The sequence below is a fragment of the Delphinapterus leucas genome, chromosome 12 (assembly GCF_059928025.1).
Source record: "Delphinapterus leucas isolate spDelLeu-1000000601 "Yukka" chromosome 12, BTC_Dleu_Yukka2, whole genome shotgun sequence".
NCBI classification, from domain to species: domain Eukaryota; kingdom Metazoa; phylum Chordata; class Mammalia; order Artiodactyla; family Monodontidae; genus Delphinapterus; species Delphinapterus leucas.
Window position 1 is genome coordinate 80,597,537 of NC_143140.1, and position 15,684 is coordinate 80,613,220.

General features: G+C 37.5%; 1 protein-coding gene across 1 annotated transcript in view; it reads right to left on the reverse strand.

Annotated features, from left to right (window-relative positions):
* Positions 1-639: 639 nt before the first annotated feature.
* The window catches only part of PPIL4 (peptidylprolyl isomerase like 4), a 37,466-nt gene continuing 22,421 nt past the window's right edge, over positions 640-15,684 (reverse strand). Inside the window, exons 12-13 of the mRNA XM_022558947.2 lie at positions 10,840-10,987; positions 640-4,870 (exon numbers count right to left, since the gene is read on the reverse strand). Of these exons, the coding sequence (XP_022414655.1) occupies positions 4,619-4,870; positions 10,840-10,987 (400 nt within the window). The 3' untranslated portion in view covers positions 640-4,618. The remainder of the gene's footprint in view (positions 4,871-10,839; positions 10,988-15,684) is intronic.

Here is a 15,684-nt window from a genome sequence, read left to right on the forward strand (position 1 = left end):
AAATACATAAAAAAATAAATACATAAACAAGATAAATAACATTACTCTTCTAAAAAAAAAAGGATAAAGAGGCTAGGAGTAAATCTAACAAAAGATGCTCAAAAGCTTTAAAAGGAAACTTCTAAGAACTAAATGGAGGGGTATGCTATCTTTATGAATAGGAAGATTATGAAGATGTTGTTTCCACAAACTAATCTACTGTTTGATTGCAAATGCAGCTGAAGTCCCAACAGAATTTTTTCGGAAACCTAACAAGTTTGTTCCAAAATTGCACAGAAAAAAAGAGCCACACTATTCCTAATGAAACAGATGGCGGGGGGGGGGGGGCGGTACTGAAATATCAAGACTTCCTATAAAGCCACAGAAATGTAGATGTTTAGTATCAGTGCTGGAATAAACAATGAACCAATGGAGTAGAGAGCCCATGAAACAAAACCCACATATATAAAGAAACTTATATGACAGATCAATGGGGAATAGATGAACCACTCATAATAGATTTTGGACAGTTGGTTACATCCCTAAGTGGAAAAAAAAAAGTGAATTTGAATTCCTATTATCACACCATACACATACACACATACAATTTAATATGGATTAAAGTCAAATGTAAAAAACAAAGCTTTATAACCTTTAGAATATGGGAGAATATCTTTATTAAGGACTTCTTAAACAAAATACAAAAAAGCACAAAACACACAGGGAAAGGCTAATAAATTTGACATTAAACTTAAAAATTTCTGTCTAAAATGCATAACCTAATTTCAATCAAACATCGAGACTTAACTTACAGTTTACAGAAAGTAGAGAGGATGGAGGACACCATGAAGATACCGTCGAATAATTCCAGAATGTGGAATATTCTACAAAGCAACTGGCCTGAACTCTTCAAAAAGTCAATGTCATAAAAAAATTTTTTAAAAACATGTGGTTGGGGTGGATGGATGGGTAGGAAACTCTTTTAGATTAAGAGAATAAAATCACAAAACAACATGCAGTTCATGAAGCTTGGTTGAGTCTGGGTTTAAAAACAAACCAACATATAAAAATGACATCCTTGGGACAATGGGAGAAACTTGAGTTTATACTATATATTACATATTATGAGATTACTGTTTAATTTTTTTCAGTGTGATAATAGTATTGTGGTGATATAGGACACTTGCTTTTTAGAAAATGCACGGTGAAATACTGAAAGGTGAAATATGTTTTCAATTTACTTTCAAATTGTTCAACAAGAAAATGTTACTGTTTAATTTGGATGGAATATATATGGATGTTCGTTATGTTTATGTGTCGCTACACATGTATGAAACTTTTCATATTAAAAAGTTGAGGAAAAAAGTTGGGGGGAATTTACAACTTGTGCCCTCCCAAGGGCATCAATAGGTGAAAAAATAACTACAAACTGAGAGAAAATGTTTACAACATGTAACAGTAAAAATGGACTAGTATCCACAATCTATTTTTTTTAACTCCTTAAGAAAAAGGCAACAACGTAATATAAAATGGGCAAAAGACAGGAAATAAGCTTTTCACAGAGAGCAATCAGGAATGAATATAATATACGTGAAAAGCAGCTCAACCTTGTTAGAATTTAGGAAACGCACATTCAAACAATGAGACTCCCAGTCTGGCCAAAATGGAGTAACAGGGGCAGAATTTCCCTTCCCCATATTAAACAACGAAACACCCGTACAAAATATGTACAATAAAGTTTTTCAGACATTGGACAACTGTGCAGGACAGTGACTCTTGAGAGGAGAACAAACAGGGAAAGTCCTACCATTGCCCAAGCTTAATGCAGGGAGAGCCTGGGCGTTTCCCTGGGTAGAGCATTTAGGGGAGCCAAGGTAAAATCTGTAGGGTAGAGTATTGGAGAGAGGAGCTACAGAGGGAGGATTCCAGATCTACAAAGAGTTCCCCTGAGGCTTCGGCTAATCAGTGTATGCACTTCAGAAAACTACCCCAAGCTGAGAAAGAACCAGAAAAGAATAAGTGGTAAAATTCAAGTTCATACAGGGCTCAGAATGGTTCTCGCTCTCAATAGACAGAGTGGAGAAATCTCATAGTAAACCACGTGTAAGGAAGATTATTCAGAAGGGTATTATCTCAGTAGTGAGCCAAATTAGCCTAGATTAAAGGCTGTTCTGGTCCTATCTCATTAAGTATAAAAGCAAGCTATGAAATGATCAAATTATTTCTAAATAACTATGTCCCAGAACAAAACTCAACATATTAAAAGGAATACAAAAACCTCCAGCACCCAACAGTGTAAAATCCAAAAATTATCAGGCGTGCAAAGAAGGAAATTACAACCCAATAATGAGGGGAAAAAAATCAATCAATAGCAACAGACAAGAAATGACAGATGACAGAATGGTCAAGTATATTGAAACAGTAATGTTCAGTCAGATGTTCCAAAAAATAGAGGAAAGCAGGGGTCTGGAAGGAGAGACAGGGAAGATATAAAAAAGACCCAAATGGAACTTCTAAAGATTAAAAATATAATGTATGAGGTAAAAAATACACTGGATGGGATTAACAAGAGATTAGATACTTCAGGAGAAAACATTAATGAACTTGAGGACATAGCAATGGAAACCAATCTGGAACACAGAAAAATAAATAAATAAATAAAAAGAAAAATAAAACAAAACAGAGCATCAGAGTGCTAAGAGACAGTTTTCAAGTAGCCTAACATACAATTAGAGTCCCAGAGGGAAAGAAATGAAGGACAGAGACAGAAAAAAATAAATGAAAAAGCATCCAAAATTCCAAATTTGATGAAAACCATAAATCTACAGGTAAAGAGCCCCAGCAGAAGAAACATGAAGGGGGAAAAAAAACTACACCAAGCACATCATAATCAAAGTGCTTAACAGCAGTGATCAAGAAAAACCTTAAAAGCAACTAAAGAAAAAGAGGGGCTTCCCTGGTGGCGCAGTGGTTGAGAATCTGCCTGCTAATGCAGGGGACACGGGTTCGAGCCCTGGTCTGGGAAGATCCCACATGCCGCGGAGCAACTAGGCCCGTGAGCCACAACTACTGAGCCTGCGCGTCTGGAGCCTGTGCTCTGCAACAAGAGAGGCCGCAATAGTGAGAGGGGCACGCACCGTGATGAAGAGTGGCCCCCGCCTGCCACAACTGGAGAAAGCCCTCGCACAGAAACGAAGACCCAACACAGCCAAAAATAAATTTTAAAAAAACTTTCATACAGAAGAACAAATGTAAGAGTAATAGAAGTCTTCTTGCTGGAAACTACAATAATATACCACTTAACAGCCACTGGATTGGCAAAATTAAAAAGTCTGAAATTAAGAAGTATTAGAAATGCTATGAAACAAAGGTAGTTCATATAGTGCTGGTAGGGATATGACTGGTACAGCCACTGCAGAATATAACTTGGCATTATCTTATAAAGATGAAGATATCCAGGGGCTTCCCTGGTGGCGCAGTGGTTGGGCGTCCGCCAGCCGATGCAGGGGACATGGGTTCGTGCCGCGGTCCGGGAGGGTCCCGCATGCCGCAGAGCGGCTGGGCCCGGGGGCCATGGCCGCTGGGCCTGCGCGTCCAGAGCCTGTGCTCCGCAGCAGGAGAGGCCACAGCGGTGAGAGGCCCGCGTACCGCAAAAAAAAAAAAAAAAAAAGATGAAGATATCCATATCACATGACCAAGCAAATCACTCCTAGATAAAGAATGTTCATAGCAGCATTGTTTGCAATAGCAGAAACAAAAACAAACCCCAAACATCCATAAACAGAAGAATGTATAAATTATGGTCTATTCATATAACATAGCAATAAAAATGAATGACTGGGCTTCCCTGGTGGCGCAGTGGTTGGGAGTCCGCCTGCCGATGCAGGGGACACGGGTTCGTGCCCCGGTCCGGGAAGATCCCACATGCCGCAGAGCAGCTGGGCCCGTGAGCCATCGCCGCTGAGCCTGCGCGTCCGGATCCTGTGCTCCGCAACGGGAGAGGCCACAACAGTGACAGGCCCACGTACCGCAAAAAAAAAAAAAAAAAGAATGACTTTCCAAAAACACTAAGCTGAAAAAAGCAAGTCACAGAAGTAAACGTACTTTATACCATTGATATAAAATTCAAAAGCATACAAAACATTTCATTTAAGGATACATACATACGTTGTAAAACTATAGTAACAAGAGAATGACAAACACAAAATACAGAATAATAATTATTTGAGAAGGAGAGGGCATTTTAAAATGCCAGTAATATTCATTTCCTAAGCTGGCCAATGGGTACACGGCAGATATTATTCTTTATACCTATATATACACGTTTGTGTATTTTTGTAGGCATGAAATACTTCATTAAAAATAAAGACTGAAAAATATGAAAGACTTTAAAAATGAAGACTACTATTTATGTATAACAATAAAATTAGTGTAAAAAAGTATACAAAGAAAATGTTCAATTCTTTATTTCTTTCAGTGCCCCGTACAATCAGTATTAATCTAAAAGGGCTATAATCCTACTGTGAAAAAAAAATAACAGGCAGTGTCTTTAACTGCTTTGACACAAAATCTGAACGTCTGGTACTCGAAGTTATACAAGAGCAAATATGTTAGCCACTCATGTCTGATTCTTCAACTTTCATCTGTACTTAGATTTTTCTTTATCTTTGGATTTCTTGGGACTCCTGCTTCGTTCTCTCTTTTTACTCCTTTCTCTTTCATAAGGATCTGTCTGGTATTTGGATTTGTGACTATTACTATAGTGGCCATCCCTTTCTCGAGATCGGCTACGACTTCGGTTTTGAGGTCGGTCTCTCTTTTCACTCTTTTGCTTCTCCCAACAACTTTCTTCTTCTTCATAGTGACCAAAGCCCATTTCCCTGTAGATATCCTGTCAAAGGAATAAAGTGAATCAGTAAAATAATCATTTTGTACACACTATCAACAAAACTTAGACAAGTCCTCCATTAGCAAGCAGTTTTTACAGCTCAAATTTGAATGCTACCACTAAGACCAAGAATCTTGTAAGTTAAAACACAAAAATAATTCAGAAAAAGACTTAACCATTTTCTCATCGATCTCATTATTCTGTACTTACTACTTCAGCTGAACTGAAAGATCAGATCCAAAAACAAGGAACTGAAATAGCCCAATTGAAATAAGAAGTCTTTAGGGTGAAATTGCAATACCAAGAATTCTGGTTATGTGCGGTCACATTTCCACCTCCCCCTCTCCACTCCCCAAAAATGTGGTTCCATCACTGATCTGCAATGAAACTACTAAAATCCCCATAAGAATCCTATAAAGAAGACATCATTTAAATAACATAGCCAGAAGACGTTTTAGAAGGTCAATCAGTCTAAAGAGAAGAGAAAACAGATTCTGAATACTTGGGTCTGAGCAATTATTTTTAAAGTATTTTTTTGTGACAGCTCCTCTCTAAATCTCTAAATAAATTTTCTGGTTTAGACTAAGCTGATAAATGTTTTTATTAAAATCATTATTGACATATTTCTTTAAAATGAGTTAAGAAACAATGAAATAATTCATTGCCCCAAAGAGAACAAAGTGGGTACATTTAGTTCTATTCTCAATAACTAAGGAGGAGTAGTAACGTTTCCATATGCAAAAAAGGGCTAGTTACAACACAACAATTCTATCTCCGCTTGTGTCTTATCCCTGATTAAAATGAGTACCTCCACAAGTGGCTGAAATCTAAAGATGCCAGAGCCAATGCTCTTTTAAGAATAGCTCATAAAATTCAACTTTCTTAAAAGATTTCTCAAAGGAAAGGCAAAATTCTAAGGACTGAACTCCCATGTGCCCAACTCTATCACCTTAGACATTATAATAGTAGATGTAAATATCAAGGTTTAAAACCCAAGTGGTGAAAACCCATGGTTAAGGACTGGGCTTTCAGCAAATGATTCACAATTATTCCATATACTATCTAGATACTTGTACATTATGCCTGGCATAGAGATTGCAGTATGTGAAAACAGACCTAACATGATTGTTACATTCCACAGTGTTTGTGGAATACCTCACTATAAACTGATTCATGATTTCCCACACAATACCAATAGTTCTTGTCATTCTATAAGAGTCCTGGAGGTAGAAAATGAGTAGGTAGTTCAGCTTAACCTTTTGTCAACTATTTTCGAGCAAAATGTGACATCCCTAGATAAAAGAATTTTTTGTGTTTCCTGTAACATACACAAAATCTATGTACTATTCTGACTGTACACCTAGTACTTATTTCTGTACTGGTTGAGGCAAGAAACTTTAAATGGAGAGACTGTTTTAGCTGATGTATATAATCCTATAAAGTCTTCAGCACATTATTATACAAACAGGCACTTAAATGCTTTGAGTGTTTAAAATAAGAGAGAGAAAAGATTGTGCAGTATTTAATTCTTTGAAAAAATTGACTAAGCTGAAAATCTGAAATGGACTGAAACCTTAAAAACCTCTCCTACTTGGTACAGTTTTCAAAGCTACACAAGCTTTGAAGTCGGGCAGCTCTAGGTTCAAATGGTCTTTGCCATTTAGACGTGTCAAACAAGAAATGCTCTTGAGGTTAGATTTATCAGTGAAGGTTTCATAGAGAAGTTATAACGGACTTGAGATGAGCCTCAAAGGATGAGTGGGTTAGGGCTTGGAATGGCTTCAAGAAGGCTAATGCAAGGAGTGTTAAGTGAACACTGAAAAGCAAGGAAGAATGAGTACTGTATGTATGAAGGAGAAAAGTTTAGGCAGCTGGATGAAGCCATATTAGAACAGATCTAAGTATGTGCTTGCACAGTGCTAAGTGCTTTTGGAGTACAGTATTATCCTCCTTCCAGATATAAGGAAACTGAGACTCAGGAGATCCCCATAGGTTGGAGATAATTATTTCATTGATCAGTAACTCTACATATAAAATTGAAAAGGGGGTGGTATAGAGTAATGAAAAAAATAATACCACATCCAACTGAATTAAAATAAATGTTAAACTTCCAGTCCTCCCACTAAACTATAAGGCCCATGGGCTTGTGGGGTCAGGATCTTCATATCTAAGGTGAGGGAAACAAATCACATGAGCTCTAAGTCCTTTCCAGTATGGACTTTTAAAAATTCTATTTGTTTTATACATTTAAGACATAAGACAAGATGATTAAACAAACAAGCAGCTGAAAAAAAGAAAGAAAGAAAAAGAACACCATAAAATGTTCAATTTAAGGCACTCAACCGAGCCAATAATTTCACGTTTAGTAGTCAAAAAATTAAAAAATCAACCAAAAACTGTCCTTGCTGAGGTCTCTGGGAGTAAATCAGAGGTTTAGTTACATCTAAATCACTAAAATAATATTAAAAGATTAAAATGACAACAAAAACAGAGTCCCAAATTATAAGAATACTGAACACTTATGAAAACCACAGAGGAGGACAGGCAAGTAGTCTGAGTACTTCTCAGCCAGGCAGCCCACGGCTGAGTACTCATTTCCTGTAACCCCAGTAAAACTCAAACCTCAAGAACACAGTAACCAGCTCTGGAATTAAGACATGTGGTGGAAAAATTAAACAGAGATTTCGAATTGAACAGTAAGGCTGTCATTCAATAAAAAACAAAGCCCTTGAAGAAGTTAAAACATTCTTAGGAAACTAAGCTCACCAAGCAAAACACCACCGAACAGGAAAATCTGAGCTATACCTGAAAATTCCCTACCACTGAAAATTCCCTTTAATGATTATGTTTTTGAGATTAAAATCAAAAGGATAAAAAGCAGAATAACAGAAAAAAACTGGGCCCACTGAAATCTTAAAAATGGATGCTATTTTACTAGGAAGAAGAGAAAATTAGTACAGCTATATTATTAAATCAAAGTACAAAATCAGAAACAATTGCTTTAATACACTTTGAAGGGAGAGATAAAGTTAGAATATTATTGCAGAAAGAGAAAGACATTTGCTACTGCTACTGTAAAGTTTTAAGTAATCAAAGAGGAAGATAAAAAAGATTCACAAAAAGGCAGGGGTGCGAGGGTGGGAACCACAGACTTAAAATGCAGCCAGTCTTTGGAGTTGTTAAAGATGTCTGATTATCTTAAACACACCAATGTGTATTTCGGGCCTAAATTCATCGAGGAATCCATGTACAAGCGCAGGATGAGCAGCTGTAGCTATAAGCAACACATGGTGGGTGGGGGGATTAAGGAGTTTTAGTGGAAAACCTGCTAAATATTCACAGAAGTGTGATACAACCACCATTAAAAAAGATGTTGGGGTGATCTTCGGCTAAATTAATAGAGTATAAAAACTAAGAGGGAGATGTTCCTATTGGATGACACTGGAATATTATACTATGAGACAAATTATATTAGAATTAACAACTGGAGTTAGGAAGGAAAACTGCTGACAGGAATATATTCCAGGTAAGAAGATTTAGAAAAGAAACTGACAGAAATATATTCCAAGTAAGAGGAACAGCAGTAAGGGTACAAGTCCAAATTTAAATTGTGGTTCCATTACTTATTAGCTGTGAAAAACCACTGGCAAGTGGCTGAACCTCTTTATTCTTTACTTTCTTTTCTGTGAATGGAGACAACAGTATCCACCTCGCATTATAAGGACACAGAGACGTTACTATTACCGATTCATGTGAGGATTACTTGAAGGATTGACAAGGATGTAACTTAAAAACTGAGGGCAGGGGGCTTCCCTGGTGGCGCAGTGGTTGAGAGTCCGCCTGCCGATGCACAGGACATGGGTTCGTGCCCCGGTCCGGGAAGATCCCACATGCCGCAGAGCGGCTGGGCCCGTGAGCCATGGCCGCTGAGCCTGCGCGTCCGGAGCCTGTACTCCCCAACGAGAGAGGCCACAACAGTGAGAGACCCGCGTACCGCAAAAAAACGAAACAAAAAAACAAACGGAGGGCAGGGCATAAATGATGGGAATCTTTAAGTAGTAAAAGGTTTATGGAAAAAAGAGAGATTAGATGTCTGCTGGATGACAGCAAGGAGTAGGAAGATCGGCTGTCTAGAAAATAGGGTGCTAAAAATATATATAAAAAATGCGGGGCTTCCCTGGTGGCGCAGTGGTTAAGAATCCGCCTGCCAATGCAGGGGATAAGGGTTCGAGCCCTGGTCCGGGAAGATCCTACATGCCGCGGAGCAACTAAGTCCGTGCGCCACAACTGCTGAGCCTGCATTCTAGAGTCCGCGAGCCACAACTACTGAGCCTACGTGCTGCAACTACTGAAGCCTGCACGCCTAGAGCCCGTGCTCCGCAACACGAGAAGCCACCGCAATGAGAAGCTCCACACCGCAACGAAGAGTAGCCCCCCCTCGCCGCAACTAGAGAAAGCCCGCACGCAGCAACGAAGACCCAACGCAGACAAAAATAAATTAATTTTTAAAAAATGCATTTGCTGACAATTTTTAAAATGAAGAATAAAACACATAAAATGGTTACCTTTGGGGAAAGAAGAAAAGGGGGAAAGGACAGGGATGGAAGCTAGGTTTTCTATACGTACCATTTTGTAGATTTTCCTTTGAACCATACAATTATTATTATTATTTTTTTTTTGCGTTACGCGGGCCTCTCACTGTTGTGGCCTCTCCCGTTGCGGAGCACAGGCTCCGGACGCGCAGGCCCAGCGGCCATGGCTCACGGGCCCAGCTGCTAAGCAGCATGTGGGATCCTCCCGGACCGGGGCACGAACCCGTGTCCCGTGCATTGGCAGGCGGACTCTCAACCACTGCGCCACCAGGGAAGCCCCAATACAATTAATTTTTTAAATTACAAAACAAAAGAAAAAATTTTAAGCTATCCTTAAACATCAAAAAGAACAAGTTAATTTAAATATGAATCCAGTTAATGGCCTTACCAGAGAAATTATTCCAAGTGATTTAAAACACAATGATTTGACTGTAAAAATAACAGTAACAGCCAGTGTAGAAAATGTTTGCACACACATTTTTTTTTTCACTTAATTCTAACGTGCCTGGACAATAAATATTATCTCGATTTCACAGAGGAGGAAACTATGGCTCAAAAAACTTAAATAATTTGATGAGGTCGCATCAATGATTAGCAACGTAGAAATCTAAACCCAGCTTTTCTGACAGCAAATCCTTTACTTTGCCAATCACACTACATCTCTCCATCTCAGTGTCTTTGCTTAACATTCTCACAGTCTTGAGTCCCCTCTGCCAACTGAAAGCCTCCTCGTCTACCAGGGCCCAGGTTGAAATGCCCTTACGTGGCAAAAACCATAGCAAGGGAATATAACGTAATCTGCTTTTCAATTAACTGAGAGTCAAAATACAGGCTGGAAATGATTTCTTCTCTTTATAATTAATTTTCTTTGGGGAATTTTTATTATCATTGTTTTAGAAAAAGTATTGTTCAGGAAAGCTTTGGGGATGATCAAGTTAATTATTAGTGCTGCTTTTATTTCATATATACCATATGGAAGGGCATAAACGTTTTTCAGGTCCTAAAACCTCAAGACCTGTAAGTGCTATACATAACACTTGGTGATAAATTAACATGATACATTATAAGAACTTTTTTACCATACCACACTTGTTTTTGATGGGAATAAGTGAGCGTCCACAGGTATGAAAATCACTCTTGCTTCACAATGTGGAACTATACGATATATTAAGTTATTTCAAAAACAATCTTTTATAATCTGTTATATATATTCTTGAAAATTAAAGTTCATTACCCTAGTGAAACCATTCTACATCTTAAGAGTTAGGAACACATCCATCCCTGTTCAGGACTATACCCTTATCTCCTAAATTAAGATGTAATTTACAAATGGATGAAATATTTATTTCTCTACAGCTAAGTCTGAACATCAGTAAGTACCTGATTTGTATTTTTGACTGGCATATAGTCCTCATCTTCTTTTTCTTCGGAGCAGTGGCGGGTTTTCTTCTTGTGTTTCTTACTTGTGTGTGAGTAACCTGACTTTGAGTCTTCTGCCTCCTCATCTAGTATAAGATCATATTTTGCACTGCAGCAGCTAGTTAAGGACAAACATGAGAACTGACACCAGTAATACATCAAAACGTAAGAATCTGGTAAACAATAGGCCATGAGGTTAAAGGTAACTTTTTAAAGCAAGAAACATCTCAGAAGCACAGAGTATATTTCTAAAACAAAACTAATTCATATTTTACTTCATTACAGAGTCAGGAAAAATGGAAAGAACACCTGTCTTTAATAAACGGTTATAAATTGGTAAGTGGGCCAAAAATATAGAGTAAAAAAAAAAATGAAAAATATAAGTAGCATAAAAAACAAGGAAGCATATTTGTCAATAATGAAAAACTTAAACTTAGAAAATGAGGCACATTTTTAACTAGAAAAAATTAAGACATTATAAACCCCAATGCCAGAGAAGCTGTATAGATGAAAAATACACTCATGTGACTCTTCTGAGCGTAAATTATTTCAGTCCTATAGGAGAAAATTTAGCAATGCATACCAATAGTTAGCATGTTTAAATTCAAATAAGAATTTATAAAATAACAGTAAGTTAAATGAACATAAGCACAGCTGTCCCTCATTATCCACAGGGGATTTGTTCCAGGATCCCGACGATACCAAAAGCTGCAGATGCTCAAGTCCTTTATATAAATGGCATAGTGTTTGCATATAACCTACGCACATCCTCCTTTATACTTCAAATCATCTCGTTACTTAAAAACCTGACACAATGTAAATGCTATGTAAACAGCTGTAAATACAACATAAACGCTAGTAAATAGCTGCCTGCGCAGCAAATTGAAGTTCTGCTTTCTGGAACTTTCTGGAATACTTTTCCTGAATATTTTCCATCTACAGTTGGAAATCCATGGATGCGGAACCTGCAGATACAGAGGGCCGACTGTATACGTAACAGGATTTTTTTTTTTTAGGATTATTTTTAATACAGAAACTAAGAACAATAAACAGCCTAGTAATAAAGATATACTTAAATACATCAGGGTATTTCAACTGATATATTACTATAAAGGAAGTTATTAACAATGACAAATGAATGCTATTAAATAACCTGGGATGGTGTTTATAAAAAATTAAAAGTGGAAAAAGCCTGAAGCAAAAACTGTATATACCACACAGTGATTATAACTTTATAAAGCTTTATAAAAGATCAAGGCTTGAGAGGAACAAGGAGAAATAAAAAGTATAATTTGCCTAGGTGGTAGAATTATGAGTGAATCATTTTTAAATTTCACATAAATGTTATAAAAATTGTAATAATATGTTTTAATTCAGAAATAAGTGTTTAATATACTATAATGTCTTAGAATAAGAGAAAATGTAAGACTATTAGAACCTCTTCTAAAAAGAATCTTAAACTCTAAAACAGATTCTGAGGAAGGCTGACAAGGACTAGAACAGTGGTTTTCAAAAGAAAGGCTAGGAGGAAGCCCAAAGCGCAGAGCTATTTCAGTGGCGTGTGGGACTAGAGTAACAGTAGACACACTTCCCTCAGGACTAGGGCTTCACCAGGCTACAGCTCTATGCTTCCTCAGCGATGTCTCTCATTCAGTAGGAAAACACTGCAACTTCTGGCTTTTCACAAGACGGCTAACGACAGCTAATCAGCCTGTACCATCCTGTTATTACTCTATTATCTCCAACTTCTTTTCTCCTTTATACCATGTCGCAATGTTTCCATAGTACCTTCTGGATGGTCTCCTTCTCCAGATACAAATTCAATAGTCCTTGCCTATGATTTCACCTCAGTGTTTGCTCTACACATGCTGCTCCCTGTCCAAAGTGCTTCAGAGGCGGCTTCCCTGGTGGCGCAGTGGTTAAGAATTTGCCTGCCAATGCAGGGGACACGGGTTTGAGCCCTGGTCTGGGAAGATTCCACATGCTGCGGAGCAACTAAGCCCGTGCGCCACAACTACTGAGCCCGTGTGCCACAACTACTGAAGCCCGTGCGCCTAGAGCCCACGCTCCACAACAAGAGAAGCCACCGCAATGAGAAGCCCGCGCACCGCAACAAAGAGTAGCCCCCGCTCGCCGCAACTAGAGAAAGCCCGCGCAGAGCAACGAAGACCCAATGTAGCCAAAACTAAATAAATAAATAAATATTTAAAATAATAAACTATTCAAAAAAAGTGCTTCAGAGTGTTTCAAACTACTGATCATAATCCATCAATGAGGTGTAAAATCCAGTTAGTGGGTCACCAAAAGCCAGCATTTTAAAATAACATAGGCTAAAAAAATAAATAAATAAATAAAATAAAATAACATAGACTAGAAAATAGAGTACATGGCATCTAATGAAAATATTATTTTATAACACTGTTGTTTCAATTATGTGTGTGTGTGTGAGAATGATTATATACTTGGACTGTACTGAGTCAAGATGTAAACTGTATTTAATGGATCACAGATAAAGAAAATATTGATAGTATCCCACCTCAGCCCTCCTCTCCCCCCATATTCAAGCTGTAGCTTTAATGTCACTAAGAGTATTACTTGAGGATCCTCTGACCCCTTACCTCTATTATGAGTCCCATATCCCACAAATGTACTTCTCTGCAACACTCTAGACGTATTTAATTAATGGTGATTATTTAATGTCTGTTCTTAATGTCTTTAAGGTCCAGGGGCTACATTTCATTGCGAAACTTCACTGGGCATGTAACAGATGCCAAATAAGTATCGGCTGATTACTTGTAATACCACCAAGACACTTGTTGTATCTCTTCCTTCCTTGCTCATCCACTATCTTCTACTCACCACTACAATCAAGACTTTTAGAAGATGTCAAATCTCTCCAAAATCCTACTTTGTGATCTCCCTGTCCTCTCTTCCCCAATTACTTCCCTGAGGTCTAGTGCAGCCAAGTTAAACTTCTCTCTTCTACTTCTATTTTTGAATCTTCTTATTAATGGTTTAACAGCACCTTCTCTCTCATGACCTATAAAGTACATCCCATGTCTTTCTAATTGGCTTATCTGTACTTAGATTATCATCAGAATCCCCTTTCTTCACCATGGTAATAACGTATGTGAAAATATATATCTATGTGCTACATATGAAGACATATGTTCTGTCCCTCTATAATTGTACATATAATTTGTAGATTACAAATGACTTGCTAAAATGAAACCTATCAGCTACCAGGAATGTAAAGATCATCCTACTGGGTCAGACTCATGAATTCCTTTCTCTTGTTCAGTATGCTGTTTGTGAATAATGAATAGTGGTTTGCACCAGGACATGCCTGTCTTCTCCATCAACTTCAAAAGGTTAAAAGCAGCACTGTTCAATACTAGCCATGGGTAGTGGTTTAAATTTAAATTGATTAAAATTAAACAAGTTTTAAAATCCAGTTCCTCAGTCCATTTCACAAGCTCGATAACCACATGTGGTTAGCAGCCATACTGGACAGTGGAGTTACAGCACATTTCTATCACTGCAGGAAGTCCCGTTAGACAGCACTGGCCTAGAGACTGATTCTCAAACACACCGAGTTCCTTTCTTAACTCTCAGTAGTCTATCATCTTGAATTTAAAACACTTTAATACTAGGTATCCCTCCTTTTCAGCCTGAACACCCGTTATGCGGGGAAGATGCCCCCTCCTACTTCATACTCCACAGCTGACCTTCCTTTCATTTGTCCTACACACTTCCCTTCTTCCAGCTGCAGTTTCTAGTGGTTGGCCTCAATTTAATTTCAAAGATTTGGTGAATAAGCCTCAAGTGTATTCCATCCACACCTTTTATGATTCTAAGATTTCAATCATACCCCCTCTAATGTCCATGTTTTCAGACCAATCTTAGTTTACTGTTTGGTTTGTCTGTATGTGAAAGCCTCTTTTCATGCTGATTATGTCAGTATACTCCAGACTTTATCCAACTCTAACTCCTTACAATGCTCTGTGCATTAGACAACCAACACAATAAAAAATATTTAACAGGTCAACCTGATATTCATCTTTCCTGATGAATACTTGGAAAAAAAATGTCTATATAGTATGGGCAAAGAGAATCCCTAAAACACCAACAGAAACTAGGAAACAAAGAAACTACTTACGAGAAAGAATCACAAAAGAAATAACCTTTGCCATGTATGGAGTGATAGATTTATAACGAGAATATCAATGAACAAACTAAAATGACATAATATGAGAAGTATGTTTCATTGCTTCTTATTTGTCTCAGCCTAAAACTTGAAAGAATCTATAAACTAAAGGGTCAAGTCAATGGATTTCTTTTTAATCCTATAAAAGTCAACTCTTGTACACAATAGGAGCCCAATAAATATTTGTTGCTAGACTGACAATGCATTATGCAGAAAGAAGCAATCTAATAACATAAAACAACAACAGGATTTTGTTATCTACATATTCACCAACTCCAAAGAAGTTAAACATATAAGAAGGGTTAACACAAAGCATTTAGCTTAGCTATAACAAAGAAATTTCTGACTATGAGAAAATTAAAACATTAATATTATATATAGAAAATACAACTCTTACCTGCAGATCTTCTGAGAATAAGAGATAACCTTAACCTAAGTGTAGGGAGGTAAAAGAATTAAGCTCAAAACTTCTTTCAACCTTAACTTTCTCCATACAATAGAGAATATACTGAAAAAGCAAGGTATACATATGTAAAATGGTGAAAAGAGATAACAATAAACTAAGTGATTTCTTCACAAACCATCTGGATTCAGGAACT